Consider the following 15,037-nt stretch of genomic DNA (forward strand, 5'->3'; position numbering starts at 1 on the left):
AACCCACCTCGGCCAAGCACTCAGGAGCGAACCGCCACCCCGTTCCTAAACAGCCACCGCCACCTCGTCCTGACCTTCACAGACAAGTAGAGCCGCCAGAGACAGCGAGATCTGGGCGGAACTGGGCCTATAGCCCTGAGACATCAGCCATCGTGCAGCCGAACCTGCATCGGCTGACACCCCATGCCGCACGAGAAACCGAAGGAGCCGCGACCAGCCCGCCGCGCACCTTGGGCCAGGCCCCCGTCCAGATTCGATGCAGAGGAGAGCATGCAGGCGCCGCGACCGACCCGAGCCGCCCCGCACTCCGTGCACGCACTGCACCTCCAGGCCGCCCACCTCTGCAGCCAACACCCCCGCCAGGACGCCGCCGAGCACCCGCAGCATGCATGGAGAAGCGCCGTGGCGGCCGCCAGAACACGAGCCCCCGCCCGGATCGCCAAATCCCCGCCGCCGCTGGATCCGTAGGGGCAATTCCCGGTGGAGTCCGTTTGGCGGCGGCGAGGGGAGGGGAAGCTGGAGAGAGGGGGCCTGCTGCGCCGGGAGGAGCGGCGCCGCCCGAGTCGCCCTGGGGGAGGACGACGCGGGGGGGGGGGCAATATACTAGTAACATATGCATGAATTGGGCAATGGGAGGGGGCGCGGCCCCCTCTTTCCTTCTCCCTCTCCCTCCTTTCCCCTTTCCCCTCTCCATTGGAAGGAAAGGGGGCCGAATCCTACTAGGAACGGAGCCCTAGTAGGACTCCCCCCTCTTGGCGCGCTCCCCTTGGGCCGGCCTCCTCCTCCCCCTACTTTATATACGTGGGCAGGGGGCACCCCAAAGGCACAACAGTTGTTTCTTAGCCGTGTGCGGTGCCCCCCTCCACAGTTTACTCCTCCGGTCATAGCGTCGTAGTGCTTAGGCGCAGCCCTGCGCGGATCACATCACCAACACCGTCACCACACCGTCGTGCTGACGAAACTCTCCCTCAACCCTCTACTGGATCAAGAGCTCGAGGGACGTCATCGAGCTGAACGTGTGCTGAACACGGAGGTGCCGTACGTTCGGTACTTGGATATTCCCTTGGTTTCTAAATATAAGTTTTTTTAGAGATTTTAATACAGACAACATATGCATGTATATAGACATGTTTTAGAGTGTAGATTCACTCATTTTGCTTCGGATGTAGTCTATATTGAAATCTGTAAAAAGACTGAACGGAGTGAGTACTACTGTAATTTACTCCTCACTATGTCTAGACTTAAAACAGTGGTGCGAGGAGGAGCTTGTCCTTGGGGACTACGTACACTGCTGAAAGAAGTGGTGATGCATTGAAGATTTTAGATTCAGACCAGACACCAGTGACATGCATGCTACTGTACAGCACAACCTTAGCTAGGAATAGCATTCATGCACCGGCGCCGGCATGGCCGTGATCACCAATATCATTGCCACATGCGCGCAGTTATCGCTTAACCGTCCAAAGATAAGGTTAAAATATCTGTATTTTTTGGCATACTTAATCTGTAATTACCATTTGAATATGCATGGCAGTATAGTAGTAACAGACTGTTAAGTACGTATGTTTATCTCTCGCACCATATATTATTTGAAATGACTTGCTGTCCAATACTAATATCGCCATACGTGTACAATTAAGGATATAACCGAATCGACCAGAGCGTGTCCAAGAAAGGAAAAAAAAGGGAAGAAGGTGTCCTTGAAATTAAATGGGATGTGCATGTAGTAATGGCTGGAGTGGCGTTGGGCCGTAGAACTCCGCTATATATACGACTGCGAGATTGGGTAGCACCAACACCTTTAAACGCAACGCCAAATATATCTTCCCTTGCTTCTTGTACTTCTACTACTATCTTCTAGCATCTCTTTTCGTTCTGGTAGAGCCAAGCTACATGTCCATGTATGCCCATTCACCCGCCGTCTAGGACAAGCTAGCTAGCAGGCACCGCCGGCGTTGCTCGCGAAGCCAGCCGAGGTAGAACAAGGGGAGGAGGAGGATGGAGCACAGCTGGGAAGCCGAGCAGGCGCCGCCGGCGCCGCCGGCGTCGGAGGTGAGTGCCAGGCCGCCGCCGCCGCTCACCCATGAGGACAACCGCGGCTTCCTCCAGATGCTCCGCGAGAAGAAGGAAAGGTGCGTATGGATGATGGGGTAGCGATCTGTACGTGCGTGTGTGCCTGGCTTCTCGATCATGCGGGTCGCATGCAGGATCGGCCGGTTTTGTCGGGCGATCAGTTCGGGCTGGGAGTTTCCCAGACGAAACCACAAATAAATGCAAGAGGAGATGCAATACGTAGGAGATTCTTCCGGGCGGCAGCATAATAAACTGATTAATTAATGAGTGTAAGCTGCATGCTGCCCCGCAGGCTGGGGGTCGACGCCGCCAAGGTGGAGGTGCGGTTCGAGGAGCTCACCGTGGAGGCCGACGTACGCGTGGGCCGCCGCGCGCTGCCCACGCTGCTCAACTGCGCCGTCAACGCCGCCCAGGTATATATGTTGCATATAAATATCCTCATCCTCGTGCTGTTATTATTTGCAAAAGAAAAAAGCGCTTGGATATACGTATGGTGGATGCATGCATGGGATATGCATTGCAGCCAAGGGAGATCTGGTGAGACACGTACAAGGGGTTGTGAGATCAAGCAGTGCTTGGATCAGCTAGCTAGCGGCAGTTGTTTGTTTATTCGCTGAGAAAAAACACCTGTTTTTTTCTTTTTCTTTTTTTCTTTTGAGAAAAATAAAGACCACTTTGTTAGTTAAGAAAATACTAGATAAGTTGCTATGTGGAAACCCTCCATCCAGATCCAGCATCTGCATCTGGCAGTGAAGAAAAACGGCAGAAATGGAATGGAAATCATCCCCGGTGCTATGGAAACCATCTAGTCGTACCGAACGCTCATCCAGTGTTCACTACTCAAGTAAGTACTCCCTCCGTTTCTAAATAGATGACTTAACTTTATATTAACTTTAATACAAAGTTAAGTTATCTATTTTGGAACGGAGGGAGTAGTCAGTAACGTCTTACTAATGAACACTTGCAGGCTTGCAGCCGCAGTACCATGGTGGATAGCATTGGCAGCCGCAGTACCATGGTAGATTTTATTTTTCCATAGCCATTGGTAGCCGCAGCAGGTCTAGTACACAGGTCTCGTACGATCAATTGTAGCACGTGGCCGGCCAGACCTCTTAGTATGCAGGCACTTGACCAACGCGCACAAGTCATCTGGCGGTACTTAGATCTTCAAAAAGCACATTTTGTGGAAGAAGAGGATGATGAAAAGGAAAAGAATTCACAGCAAATTTCTCAGATTTATAATATTACTGTAAACTGCAAATTTGCTACTTCTGCACCAAAAACCGAAGGAATTTGCATGTTAGAATTTTTCAGTTTTTCAGCCAAATTTTGAAAATTTGCAAAAATGACTAGCAAATATTTTCACAGCACGCACCCACATGCCAATGTTTCATGCGTCCCAACTACCAACACCCACCTGTTTGGGCCCCACGTCTGGATGAAGTCATGAAAGTACTTCCTTCGTTTTTATTTAGTCCGCGTATTAGCTTTGGTCAAAGTCAAGTTTTGTAAACTTTGACGAAGTTTATAAACAAAAACATGAGCATACACGATAACAAATCAATACCATTAGATTTATTAATGAATGTATTTTCACATCATATAGATTTGTTACGGTAAATGTTTATATTGTTTTTTAGATACTTGGTCAAACTTTACGAAGTTTGACTTCAGTTAACTCTAATATGCAGAGTAAATAAAAACGGAGGGAGTACATCAAATGATGTTGAGCCTAGCCCTCTTTATTTCCCAGAGAAAGAACCATACCACCTTATCATAAAAAAAAAACACTACCACCTAGGATCGAAATCTAACGGTGAGAGACAAGGTACACCAAATCCTCGCTCAAAATGGAATTCATGGCTTGAGTATTTTAGCTGGCCCATCCCGGTAATCCGTTGACATCATGAGACATACTCCTGTTTCTTTCGTCGACCCGCGGCTGAATTGATGGATAGGTAAGCCCGCCTACCAAAGAAAGAAACAGCATCCAAGTATCTCTTTCTCCAATAAGGCCATCGTTTTTTTTAAGGAATCAATAATGGAGCCGTTGTTTATACTAGGATAGACCAAATTGGAGAGTTCTGCTTTGGTTTAGCCAAGTCTCTTTTTAATTTTTGAAATTGGTTTAGCCAAGTCTTATTTAATCATGCAGAGTACTGGTTCAGTTTGTTGTAATACACTGATATATACACTAAACATGGCGTTATGTCCATCAAGAAAAAAAACATGGTCATATGTTTACACAAATACTATAGTTGCTCATCCGCAAAAAAAAAAAAAAATGCTATAGTTGCTAAAAGAAATGTTGGTACAAATAGGTTGGCCCCAACTAAGCCTACCAAACAGAGCTACTCCCTCCGTCATACAGGGGCGGAGCTACATGTATTACTGGGGGTGCCGCTGCCCCCCAGCCATTGCTAATTAGTGAAGGAAATTTTCTTGTGAAGGCTTAAATTTAGTAGAGTGCACTTTAGTAGAGTGTAGGCTCAAATTTATGAGACGGAGGGAGTAGTATATTGCTGGACTGTAGGCAGGGTCTTCTGCACAGCACAACCATCACAGCACTATCTAGCTTGGGGAATTTTCCATTTTGGTACCGGGTCTTTACAATTTTCATGAACGTAGCGTGGCCATTCCTGAGGTAGCATTCGGTGTAGAAGACGACAGCAGCTACGAGGATGACGGCAACGGCTTTAATGCAGTCCTGTTCCTTTGCCATGACGAAGAAAGAAAAAAGGAAGAAGCAGATCAAACGCTGGTCCCATACGTCTCTGTGATCACATCACTCAAAGAAAGAAAAGAAAAAGGATACTAACTCCTTAAGTGAGGCCAAAAACATCAAAATTAATTGCCGTGTTGCTACAGCAGTACAGCTAAATATACTAAAAAAGATTACTCCGAAGTGAGGCAGTTGACTGAAGAGTTAACGCCACTGCCTTCGCTAGTTAACCAACTTTCTTAAGGACAACAATACAAAAATAGAACAGCATCGATCAACTAAGCACAATTAGAGTTGCGGTTATTTTTAGTGGTTGGCGAATTCAAATAATAAATAAATAAATAAATAAATATGGATTGTATCCCTTGGGGGCACGAATGTTGATTATGCACTGGGAGTAATCTACACATTTTTGTGGAAACTCTCAATGTTCCGTCACTACCTCGAGCAGTTTAGCCAAGGTTCGTTTTGACAGCATCTGATAACCTAAGCAGATTTTCACCTTGCTAGTTGATTTCTCATGAGATGGACAGCACGCGCCAGCATTTCCTACACAGTAGAGCCTGAGAACGCCCCTAACACAGCGAAAGTAATCCACGATTACCTGCACAGAAGGTTGGAAACTGTAACGCCAAACGACAAGCAGATAGATTACTTTGCAAGTCACAATACCCATGGAAAGGAAAACGACCAGGTATGCCTGGCAATAGACAAGAGAAAGTAAAGAGAGTGCAGCAATAGTTCTGGGGCTAGCAAGTTGAGATTCTGTACATCAACCTAGTAGAAATTGACCAAAATAATCTAACAATAAATGGAGATCAAAGCACATCTCCAGCCCCTGCATTCAAAACGACAGTGCATGTTTTCATGCAGTTTAACATCTCTATAGTATCACATATGTATGTTTAAATCCAGAAGTTTCATTTAATGTGGATACTGTTGGGCAAGTCACATTCGAAATCATAGTTCTAAAATTGTTTGTTGTGCAGGAATTGGCAACATCTTCACACATGTGTACCACAAGGAAAAAACCTATCAAAATTATAAATGGAGCAAGCGGGACAATTCGTCCATCACGGTAAGCAGCTCTACTTTTTACTAAATCGATGATGGTTGATACTGTTTATCTCAGAATAAGTGTTCCACTGAAAAACATGTAACACTCCACATCAGGAGTTCATCGTTCATTAATTTATTACTCACCTACCATGCTGAATTTTTGCGATCCCGTTACATAATCAGGATGACACTTCTTCTAGGAGCACCTGGTTCTGGGAAAACTACTTTTTTAAAAGCATTGGCAGGAAAGTTGGATTCTTCTTTGAAGGTAGACTGAGTTATCTACTTGCCACCGAAACCACTTACTAACAAGATAATCATTGATTAACCAGCATTGTTTTTTTCTTGATATCACATCTCTTAATAGCTCAAAGGAAAGGTCATGTACAATGGAGAAGAAGTGAATTCCTCAACACCTCAATACCTGCATGCCTACATTAGCCAGTATGATCTTCATCATGCTGAGATGACCGTCAGAGAGACGATTGATTTCTCTTCCAAGATGTTGGGAACCAATAATGAATTTGGTGAGACACCCTCTTGGGTATGGGGATATAGCTTTAGTTCCCGTGTATATGAATGAGCTAATTTATAACCAAACCCAGACACTGAAAATTAAGAAGCACTCCTTTCAAGGTTTTTTTTTCCTTTGCATGACATAAATACTAATGCAAAATTCGAAATGGTCGCCTTAGAGATGCTGGGAGAAGCAATAAGAAGGAAAAAGGGTGTCATCAACAAAGTGGACCAAGATCTTGACTCTTTTATTAAGGTTACTAATTTTATTTTCCGCCAATTTTGGTAAAACTGGAATCCAGTTCCCCAATTGCTTAAATCTGTTTTCTGCAGGCTACCACCTTCGGAGAAGGAAGCAACCTTACAACAAACTATATTATCAAGGTAAATTCGTAACTTTTCAATTTATACATTTGTCTTCATAACATAATCACAAACTTTGTGTAAATGCAGATACTTGGTTTGTCCGAGTGTGCAGATACCCTAGTGGGGGATGAGATGAGAAGAGGCATCTCAGGAGGACAAAAAAAGAGAGCCACGATTGGTAAGGATTCTATAGTGTTTACTATGTATCTTGTTCCTCTTATCACCCTCTGTTCCCACTTTATAGAGTGCATTTTTCTAATGCGACATTATTTCATAATAAAAAAATGGGTTTATGTTATAGTCCTTGGCACAATAAAAAAATTATCATCTCAACAACTTATATTTTGTACAGTATTGCTTGATGAAACAAAGATCCTAGTTAAACCCACAATGAAAAGATTGTAAAGTAAAAAAAATGTCAAAATGACACCATAATTTCTTGACATGTTCGATTAATGGACTATGAAAACAGTATACGTGTACTTTTGTAGTGAGTCGGTCACGATATTATAGAATGCTCTCTTCCTGCAGAACTCTGTATTGTTCTCCAGAAAAAATAATTTGAGGATGATATTTATTCTACTGAATAAGGGCAACTCTGAATATGTCAGATGTAACTAGAAATTACGTAGATTGCTGGAAGGTACCCACACTGCAATGTGCTGCATTTATAATATATATTTTCCATAGCCTATTCTGCTTACGAATATGTCAGATGTAACTAGAAATTAAGTAGATTGCTGGAAGGTACCCACACTGCCATGTGCTGCATTTATAATATATATTTTCCATAGCCTATTCTGCTTACGAATATGCCAGTTATACAGAAGATGGTGCCAGTACCAAAGTTAACAACTATAAATATTGACGATGTAATCAACATTGGTTTTCTTTTATCAATGTGTCATTGTTGCTATATTTTTAAGATGAATTCACTAATGCAGGAGAGATGCTAGTTGGTCTAGCAAGATGCTTCTTTATGGATGACATATCAACAGGTCTAGATAGCTCCACCACATACGAGATCGTAAAGTTTCTCCAACAAATGGCTCATCTGATGGATCTCACTGTGGTTATTTCCTTGCTTCAACCACCTCCTGAGACGTTGGAGTTATTTGACGACATAATCCTTTTATGCGAGGGGCAAATTGTATATCATGGTCCTCGAGAAAATGCTACTGGTTTCTTTGAAATTATGGGATTCAAATGCCCCAGCAGGAAGAATGTAGCTGATTTCCTTCAAGAGGTATTAGATTATAAACTCTAATAATCGGGAACTACTGAATAAATCTATATTGCTAACTTGAGGGCAACCAGTGCATAAATATCAGAAAGTAACAATATAGCATGCAGTACATGAGTTGCAATTCCATCCACAAAATTCACTATTATGTTATATGTACTTGTTCGTGCATAATAATGCAAGTAACTGACAGCAACTTTTCTTCATTTGACCAGGTGACCTCGAAGATGGATCAAAAGCAATACTGGATTGGTGATGAAAATAAGTATCAATACCGGTCAATCGAAAAATTTGCAGAATCTTTTCGTTCATCCTATCTCCCACGACCTGCGAAAGACGATCTCTGCAGGACAAACAATACAGGAAAGAGAGAGGAGATTTTAACAAGTGCAACTCGCAGGATCTCTAGATGGAATATTTTCAAGGCATGCTTTTCAAGGGAAGTATTGCTTCTTAAAAGAAACTCCCCACTTCATATATTTAAGACTGTACAGATAACTGTTATGGCTTTGGTGATCTCAACGGTTTTCCTTCGAACAAATATGAACCATAAAACTGTACTCGATGCCAATAAGTACATGGGATCACTCTTTATGGCTGTTGTGATAGTAAACTTCAATGGCATGACTGAAATTGGAATGACAATAAAGCGACTCCCCACTTTCTACAAGCAAAGAGAGTTACTAGCATTGCCAGGATGGGCACTTCTTTCTTCGGTATTCCTTATCAGCCTCCCAATGTCACTTCTAGAGACAGGTCTGTGGACCAGCTTAACCTACTATGTGATTGGCTACGCACCTTCCTTTCTCAGGTACCCCTCCTAGTCAATTCAATATCTAATGAGCAAAATACTTGAATAAGCTGGAATAACAGAAAGAGTTACCTTGCTTCTTGCAGATTCATCCAGCAGTTTTTGGTACTTTTTGCCATGCATCAAATGTCAATGGGCCTCTATCGTTTCTTAGCGGCAATAGGAAGGACGCAAGTAATGGCCAACATGCTAGGCACCGCAGCTCTCATAGCAATCTACATATTTGGAGGCTTTGTCATATCAAAAGGTTAGATGTTTTAGCTCAGAATACCGTAAGATGTATGAGTACTTGTGCAACGAAGATGCTTACCAGTTTTGTACATTGAAACAGATAACCTCCAACCATGGTTGCAGTGGGGATACTGGACATCCCCATTCACCTATGCACAGAATGCTGTTGCCCTAAATGAGTTCCTTGATGAAAGATGGGCTAGTGTAAGCAATTGTTTCAACTAACATTCTTGATCCAATGTACATAACCCGTGCAATTAGTTATGACCTGATGATGATTTTTCATGCTGACAGGAATTTTACTATGCAAATGCTAAAACAGTTGGTGAAGCTATCCTCAAGATCAGGGGGTTGCTCACAGAGTGGCATTGGTACTGGATTTGTGTCGGCATTTTATTTGGATTCTCGCTGGTCCTCAACATCCTCACTATATTTGCACTAGAGTTCATGAACTGTATGTATACCAAAGCTATCAAAATCCTCATAAGTATTGAAACATAAATGCAAACAAAATCCATCACATTTGTTCATAATTTGTAGCTCCACACAAGCATCAAGTTAATATCGATTCCACGAAGACAAAAACGGAGTGCAAGAAACAGAAAGTTGGAACTCGCAATGCATCAACCGGTCAAGTTGCCCTCCCGTTTCAGCCTCTTTCCCTTGTATTTGATCATATCAACTATTTTGTTGACATGCCTAAGGTAACATCTTGAGCACATAGTGCCTTACTGAATACTTGCATCCATTTCATTTCCAGTCACGTTTGACCAAACGTATGCATATCTTCCACCAGGAAATGATGAAGTATGGAGTAACAGAGAAAAAGCTTCAACTGCTGCAAGATGTCAGTGGTGTTTTCAGGCCAGGGGTGTTAACAGCTCTGATGGGGATCACTGGTGCTGGAAAGACAACATTGCTCGACGTTTTGGCTGGAAGAAAAACTGGAGGATATATTGAAGGTACTATTAGGATAGCAGGATACCCAAAGAAGCAGGACACATTCTCAAGGATCTCGGGCTACTGTGAACAGAGTGACATTCACTCCCCTAACCTCACTGTGCATGAGTCACTACAGTTCTCGGCATGGCTTCGACTTCCTTCGAACGTTAACTCTCGCCAAAGAGATGTATAAGCATTGACCTTTTGCAATCTTTATCATCTTTGAAGCTAATATATAACAATAGATCTAACAAGATTTTCCTACAAACATGTTTCAGATGTTTATAGATGAAGTAATGGACCTAGTTGAATTGACTGGACTGAAGAATGCCATGGTGGGAATAGCAGGAGCAACTGGCCTGTCAGCGGAGCAGCGAAAAAGGCTAACAATAGCAGTGGAGCTGGTAGCTAGTCCTTCCATTATATTCATGGACGAGCCAACCACTGGCTTGGATGCCCGTGCTGCAGCAATTGTGATGAGAACAGTGAGAAAGACAGTAGACACTGGACGAACTGTAGTCTGCACAATTCATCAACCAAGCATTGGGATATTTGAATCTTTTGATGAGGTACGATTAAATATAAATTTTAAATATATCAAAAGAAAAGCATGGTCATGTGGTGTCAAGACCAAGAGACCGAAAAGAGTATTGAACTACTCATTACACAAAAGCAAACCAGCATAATTTTTTCATAAATAAAGCATCAAATACAATTAGCCCTTACACCCTGGGTTCCCTTCTGTTAATAGCTCACAAATAGTTACTAATGATAATCAATTAGCCTTTTATATGATTATGTATAAGTACTACAGAATTACCTTTCTAAACTTGAGTTCAATTTGACTAAATGCAGCTTTTGCTTATGAAAAGAGGTGGTCAGATCATATACAGTGGTTCACTAGGTCCGCTATCTAGCAACATGATCAAGTATTTCGAGGTAAGATTGTCTGATATTCAACATCTATACACAAGATGGAGACGAAAATACTAAAATTGCTTTGTCACAGGCTATACCTGGTGTTCCTAGAATAAAAGAGGGACAAAACCCAGCAGCATGGGTGTTGGATATAAGTTCACACATAACAGAATATGTGATTGGAGTGGACTATGCAGAAATTTACCGGAGCTCCTCCCTGTACAGGTAAGCCAGATAATCATAAAGCTACAGAAATTGTACTGTTAAACTGGTATGAACAATAGGGGAAAGATAAACAAAATGAATATGTACCTTGTTTCTGCAGGGAGAACATGCTTCTAATTGAAGAGCTGGGGCAACCAGCGCCAAACACCGTGGATCTACATTTTCCCCCAGGATATTGGCAGAACTTTAGGGCGCAGTGCATGGCTTGCCTGTGGAAACAAAGATGTGCATACTGGAAAAACTCAGAACACAATGTTGTTCGGTTCCTAAACACGTTTGCTGTATCAATTATGTTTGGAATTGTATTCTGGAAAATTGGCTCAACCATGTAAGCAGGATGACGACAAGCGAGATAATTTTCTTTCATGCAAGCTTATCATGCCTCAATTAGCTCATAACTTTGTATTCCTATGCAACAGAAAACGGGAGCAAGATGTATTCAACATACTAGGGGTTGTATATGGATCAGCACTGTTTCTGGGCTTCATGAATTGCAGCATCTTACAGCCAGTTGTGGCAATGGAGAGAGTTGTTCTTTACCGAGAAAAGGCAGCAGGCATGTACTGTACCTTGGCCTACGCCATAGCTCAGGTAATACTACTTTATCATTCTCTTCAAAAGTAAAACAGATAATCTGGACCTAAAATGATTGGCATATGTTTTCTAAACTCCGATGCTGGATTTCTGTTTGCAGATGGCAATTGAATTGCCTTACATGCTTGTCCAAGTGCTCATCTTCGCATCAATCGTATACCCAATGATTGGGTTCGAGATGACAGCCGTTAAGTTCTTTTGGTTTGTTCTTTACATGGTGCTAAGCTTCATGTACTACACACTCTACGGGATGATGACAGTCGCACTAACACCTAACCTTGAGATAGCTGCCGGATTGTCCTTCCTTATCTTCATCTTTTGGAACGTCTTCTCCGGCTTCATCATTGGAAGAGAGGTACTAGTCTCACTCTGTCAATTAACCCCCTAACCTTTTCACTTTAATGAGAACGCTAACTAGAGAGAACATAGGCAAATTGGGCATCATTTAATTCCTATATAAACCAACCATATGTTGCATATTTAATCCAGATTTGGACTTTTCCTGAAAGATAACAATCAATAATAATTAAAAAAAGAGGATAGGTGTGCATGCCTAACCTAATGGACAACAACAATGTGGCAATGTGGATGCAGCTGATCCCGATATGGTGGAGGTGGGTGTACTGGGCTAACCCAGCGGCATGGACAGTGTACGGGCTCATGTTCTCACAGCTGGGCGACCGGACAGAGCTGATCCGTGTGCCGGGGCAACCGGACCAGACAGTGCGTGAGTTCCTCGAGGGCTACCTTGGCCTCGAGAACCGCTACTTCAACCTTGTCACATGCCTGCACCTGGCCATCATCGCCCTGTTCGCCTTCCTCTTCTTCATCTTCATCAAGCACCTAAAGTTCCAGCGGAGGTAGCATGGACAGACTGAACTACGAACTGCAAATACACTAATTGGTACATCACTTATAATTGTATAAAGGTAAGAGAAGAGAAACACCCAATCATAAATAAGCACAAGACCACAAGGACTTTGCTGCTGCAAGATGAAGTGTGTAAATAACCACATGATTTGTGTGAGAATTTGTATATGTACTACTAGTGCAGCCTTACAGGATTGTTGTTATAGCCATGTTGATGAACAGATCAAATTGCAAAATGTACATGTGAGTAGAATGTGTAAAAGCGTATCAAAAGGTTTATTCTGAGTGGCAGGCATATCATCTTGCAATGCAAATGGCAATGGTCATGCAGCATATCAAATGCTTAACGAATTGTGATATTTGGCTTCCACCATTGCCCAGTTTGGATGGAACTCAGCGATCTAATGACAGGATTGTTTTTAGGGGATTTGTGTATGTAACAAGAACAAGAACATTCAGCATACTTAAATCAGACAGTTAACTTGGGGCACACCAGACTCACCGACAACTCCATGTCCCACTTGGCCCAGAGGCCCTAGAAGGATCAAACGCATCGACAGTACACTTGATACTGCTACTGCTACTAGAGTGGTGGAAGATCGATGATGTAGGCGACCATGCCGACATAGACGTTCAGCAGGAACTAAGACCACGACGAAGCCCCCGTTGTAAGCCAGCAACGGCATGCCCTCCGCTTCGTGTATGACCTAGCGCTGATGTCCTGGTTGCCGCCGCCGCGCGCCGGCACATGGCTGCTGCTGCCGCGGCTGCTCGAACTCGGTGGAGAGGAGAGGAACCTGCACTAAAGACGTGAGAAATTGAACCCTAATTTGAACAGAAATGCGAGATGCGTGGCAGATTATTACCTTCGGAAGCTTGGATTGCATAGAAGAGGGGAAACTTTTCCGTGGGATTTTCTGGGAAGAGGCGGGACTGGGAGCGGCACCGCATGGATACAGGCTCTCGATAACCCTGCAATATTTGAAAAAAAGCTTGCAAGCATGGGCTGCCGTGATACAGGCTCTAAGAACTCCAACTGGCCACCCAAACGGACACGCGCGTGTGATTTTCGTCCGTTTGGGTCGATTAGACGAACGTATTCTCAAATAGGTCAATTTGATAGCCCAACGGGAGATGGATCCAAATGTGTCAACGTGAAATAAAACTAGCAGAAATAAACATAATTAAACATAAGTGGCCGGTCAACCGCAGGCCAAAGTCCACTTAAACCTAATTAAACATTAATTAAAACATAAAAGAAAAGTCCGCGCCTGCACACTGCCCTAGACGTCGTCAGCCTTGCCCTTGCCCTTGACGTCGACGTCGCCATCGTCATCGCCGCCGGTGAGGTCGATGAAGACGGGAGCAGGGCCAGCCCACCCGAATCCTCCTCAAGCCGGAGTGCCTCCGCGTCGCGTTGTAGCATCTGCTCGTAGCGTATCTGCCGCTCACCGTCGGCCTCCTCCCGGCGGAGCCAGTGCGCCTTCCAGCGCTCAAGGTGGGCCGCCTCTTGCGCCAGCGTTGCGGCGTAGTGGACAGGAGGCACGCTCACCCACTCACGGTACTAGCCCATCCATGTGTAGGCCTCCTCCGACCAAGTGGGTGGAGGCGGGGAGCGCCTCCGCGTCGGCGGTGGCGGAGGCGGGGCGAAGAGAGGGGTGTGGACGGAGTCCCCGCCGCCGACAACGCAAGGGCTTGCTCCAGCCCATCCCAGTACGCGTCCTCCTCGAGACGGCTAGCCTCCAGCGCGTGCTGCAGGGCCTCCTCGAGGGCGGCTTGGTACTCCGCCTCCGCCTCCATTTCCTCCGGCTCTACCCGCGGGGGCAGCGGTGGAAACGGCGGCGGGGCGGCGTCGACGCCTACACGCCGTTGCTCCGGTATTCCTTATCAGCCTCCCAGTTGGGAGAGTCGGCGGCGTACTCGGGCATCTACCGCTGCTCCGGCGTGAGCTGAGCGCGGCGCCCGCGCACCTCCTCGTCGTGCGCCCGCTGGGAACGCGGAACCGCCGACACCAGGCTCCGGTGCGGATCCAGGTGCCAGCGGTGCGGCAGCGTGACGTCGGGGTAGCGGCTGCCTGTACTCCCAGTGCCACCGCGCTTGGTGCACCGGGATGTGCAGACGCCGGTGACCTGGGTAGAAACGCGTCGGCGCCGGAGGAGGAGGGGGAGGAGGAGCACAGGAGGACGAGGCGACGGGGGTGCCCTCGCCCTTGCCGCGCTGCTGCCGAAGAGGCCCATTGCTTGCTAGGGTTTGCTATTGCTGGCGAGGAAGCAAAGGGGGTGCTGGGGGCCAGATGTAGACGGAAGTGAAAGAGGCCGGCCCGCCGCACGCATGGTTAAAAAAGGACGCTTCCACTAGCTGACTAGTGGGCCCGCTGTCGGTGGTCGTCATAAATAAGTCGACGGGCGGTAGTTGGGTGGCCTACAAGTGGGGCCGCGGCGGACGCCGAGGAGATGCGCGGCGCGGA

General features: G+C 45.2%; 1 protein-coding gene and 1 long non-coding RNA gene across 3 annotated transcripts; one reads left to right on the forward strand and one right to left on the reverse strand.

Moving 5' to 3' along the window:
- The first annotated feature begins 1,797 nt into the window (after positions 1-1,797).
- LOC109783916 (ABC transporter G family member 45) lies at positions 1,798-12,865 on the forward strand. The gene is made up of 22 exons (XM_020342503.4): positions 1,798-2,132; positions 2,366-2,486; positions 5,785-5,873; positions 6,038-6,122; positions 6,222-6,381; positions 6,550-6,626; positions 6,704-6,754; positions 6,824-6,914; positions 7,681-7,982; positions 8,195-8,790; positions 8,877-9,037; positions 9,122-9,225; positions 9,316-9,475; positions 9,562-9,725; positions 9,818-10,150; positions 10,242-10,532; positions 10,819-10,902; positions 10,973-11,106; positions 11,207-11,434; positions 11,526-11,697; positions 11,801-12,055; positions 12,295-12,865. The coding sequence occupies exons 1-22, from the start codon at positions 1,999-2,001 to the stop codon at positions 12,562-12,564; spliced, it is 4,062 nt and encodes a 1,353-aa protein (XP_020198092.1). The 5' UTR covers positions 1,798-1,998; the 3' UTR covers positions 12,565-12,865.
- LOC120969343 (uncharacterized) lies at positions 4,332-13,645 on the reverse strand. Of its 2 annotated transcripts, XR_006666919.2 has the most exons (10): positions 13,437-13,645; positions 13,073-13,367; positions 12,259-12,586; positions 11,194-11,315; positions 10,980-11,098; positions 9,101-10,425; positions 8,863-9,020; positions 8,255-8,322; positions 5,298-5,399; positions 4,332-4,786 (listed from the first exon to the last, which is right to left on the reverse strand). It is a non-coding gene; the product is annotated as an uncharacterized lncRNA (long non-coding RNA). The 2 variants fall into 2 exon arrangements; XR_006666918.2 differs by lacking the exons at positions 13,073-13,367; positions 13,437-13,645 and having other exon boundaries at positions 4,332-4,780; positions 12,259-12,383.
- Between the last annotated feature and the right edge of the window lie 1,392 nt (positions 13,646-15,037).

The sequence above is a fragment of the Aegilops tauschii genome, chromosome 7 (genome assembly GCF_002575655.3).
Source record: "Aegilops tauschii subsp. strangulata cultivar AL8/78 chromosome 7, Aet v6.0, whole genome shotgun sequence".
NCBI classification, from domain to species: domain Eukaryota; kingdom Viridiplantae; phylum Streptophyta; class Magnoliopsida; order Poales; family Poaceae; genus Aegilops; species Aegilops tauschii.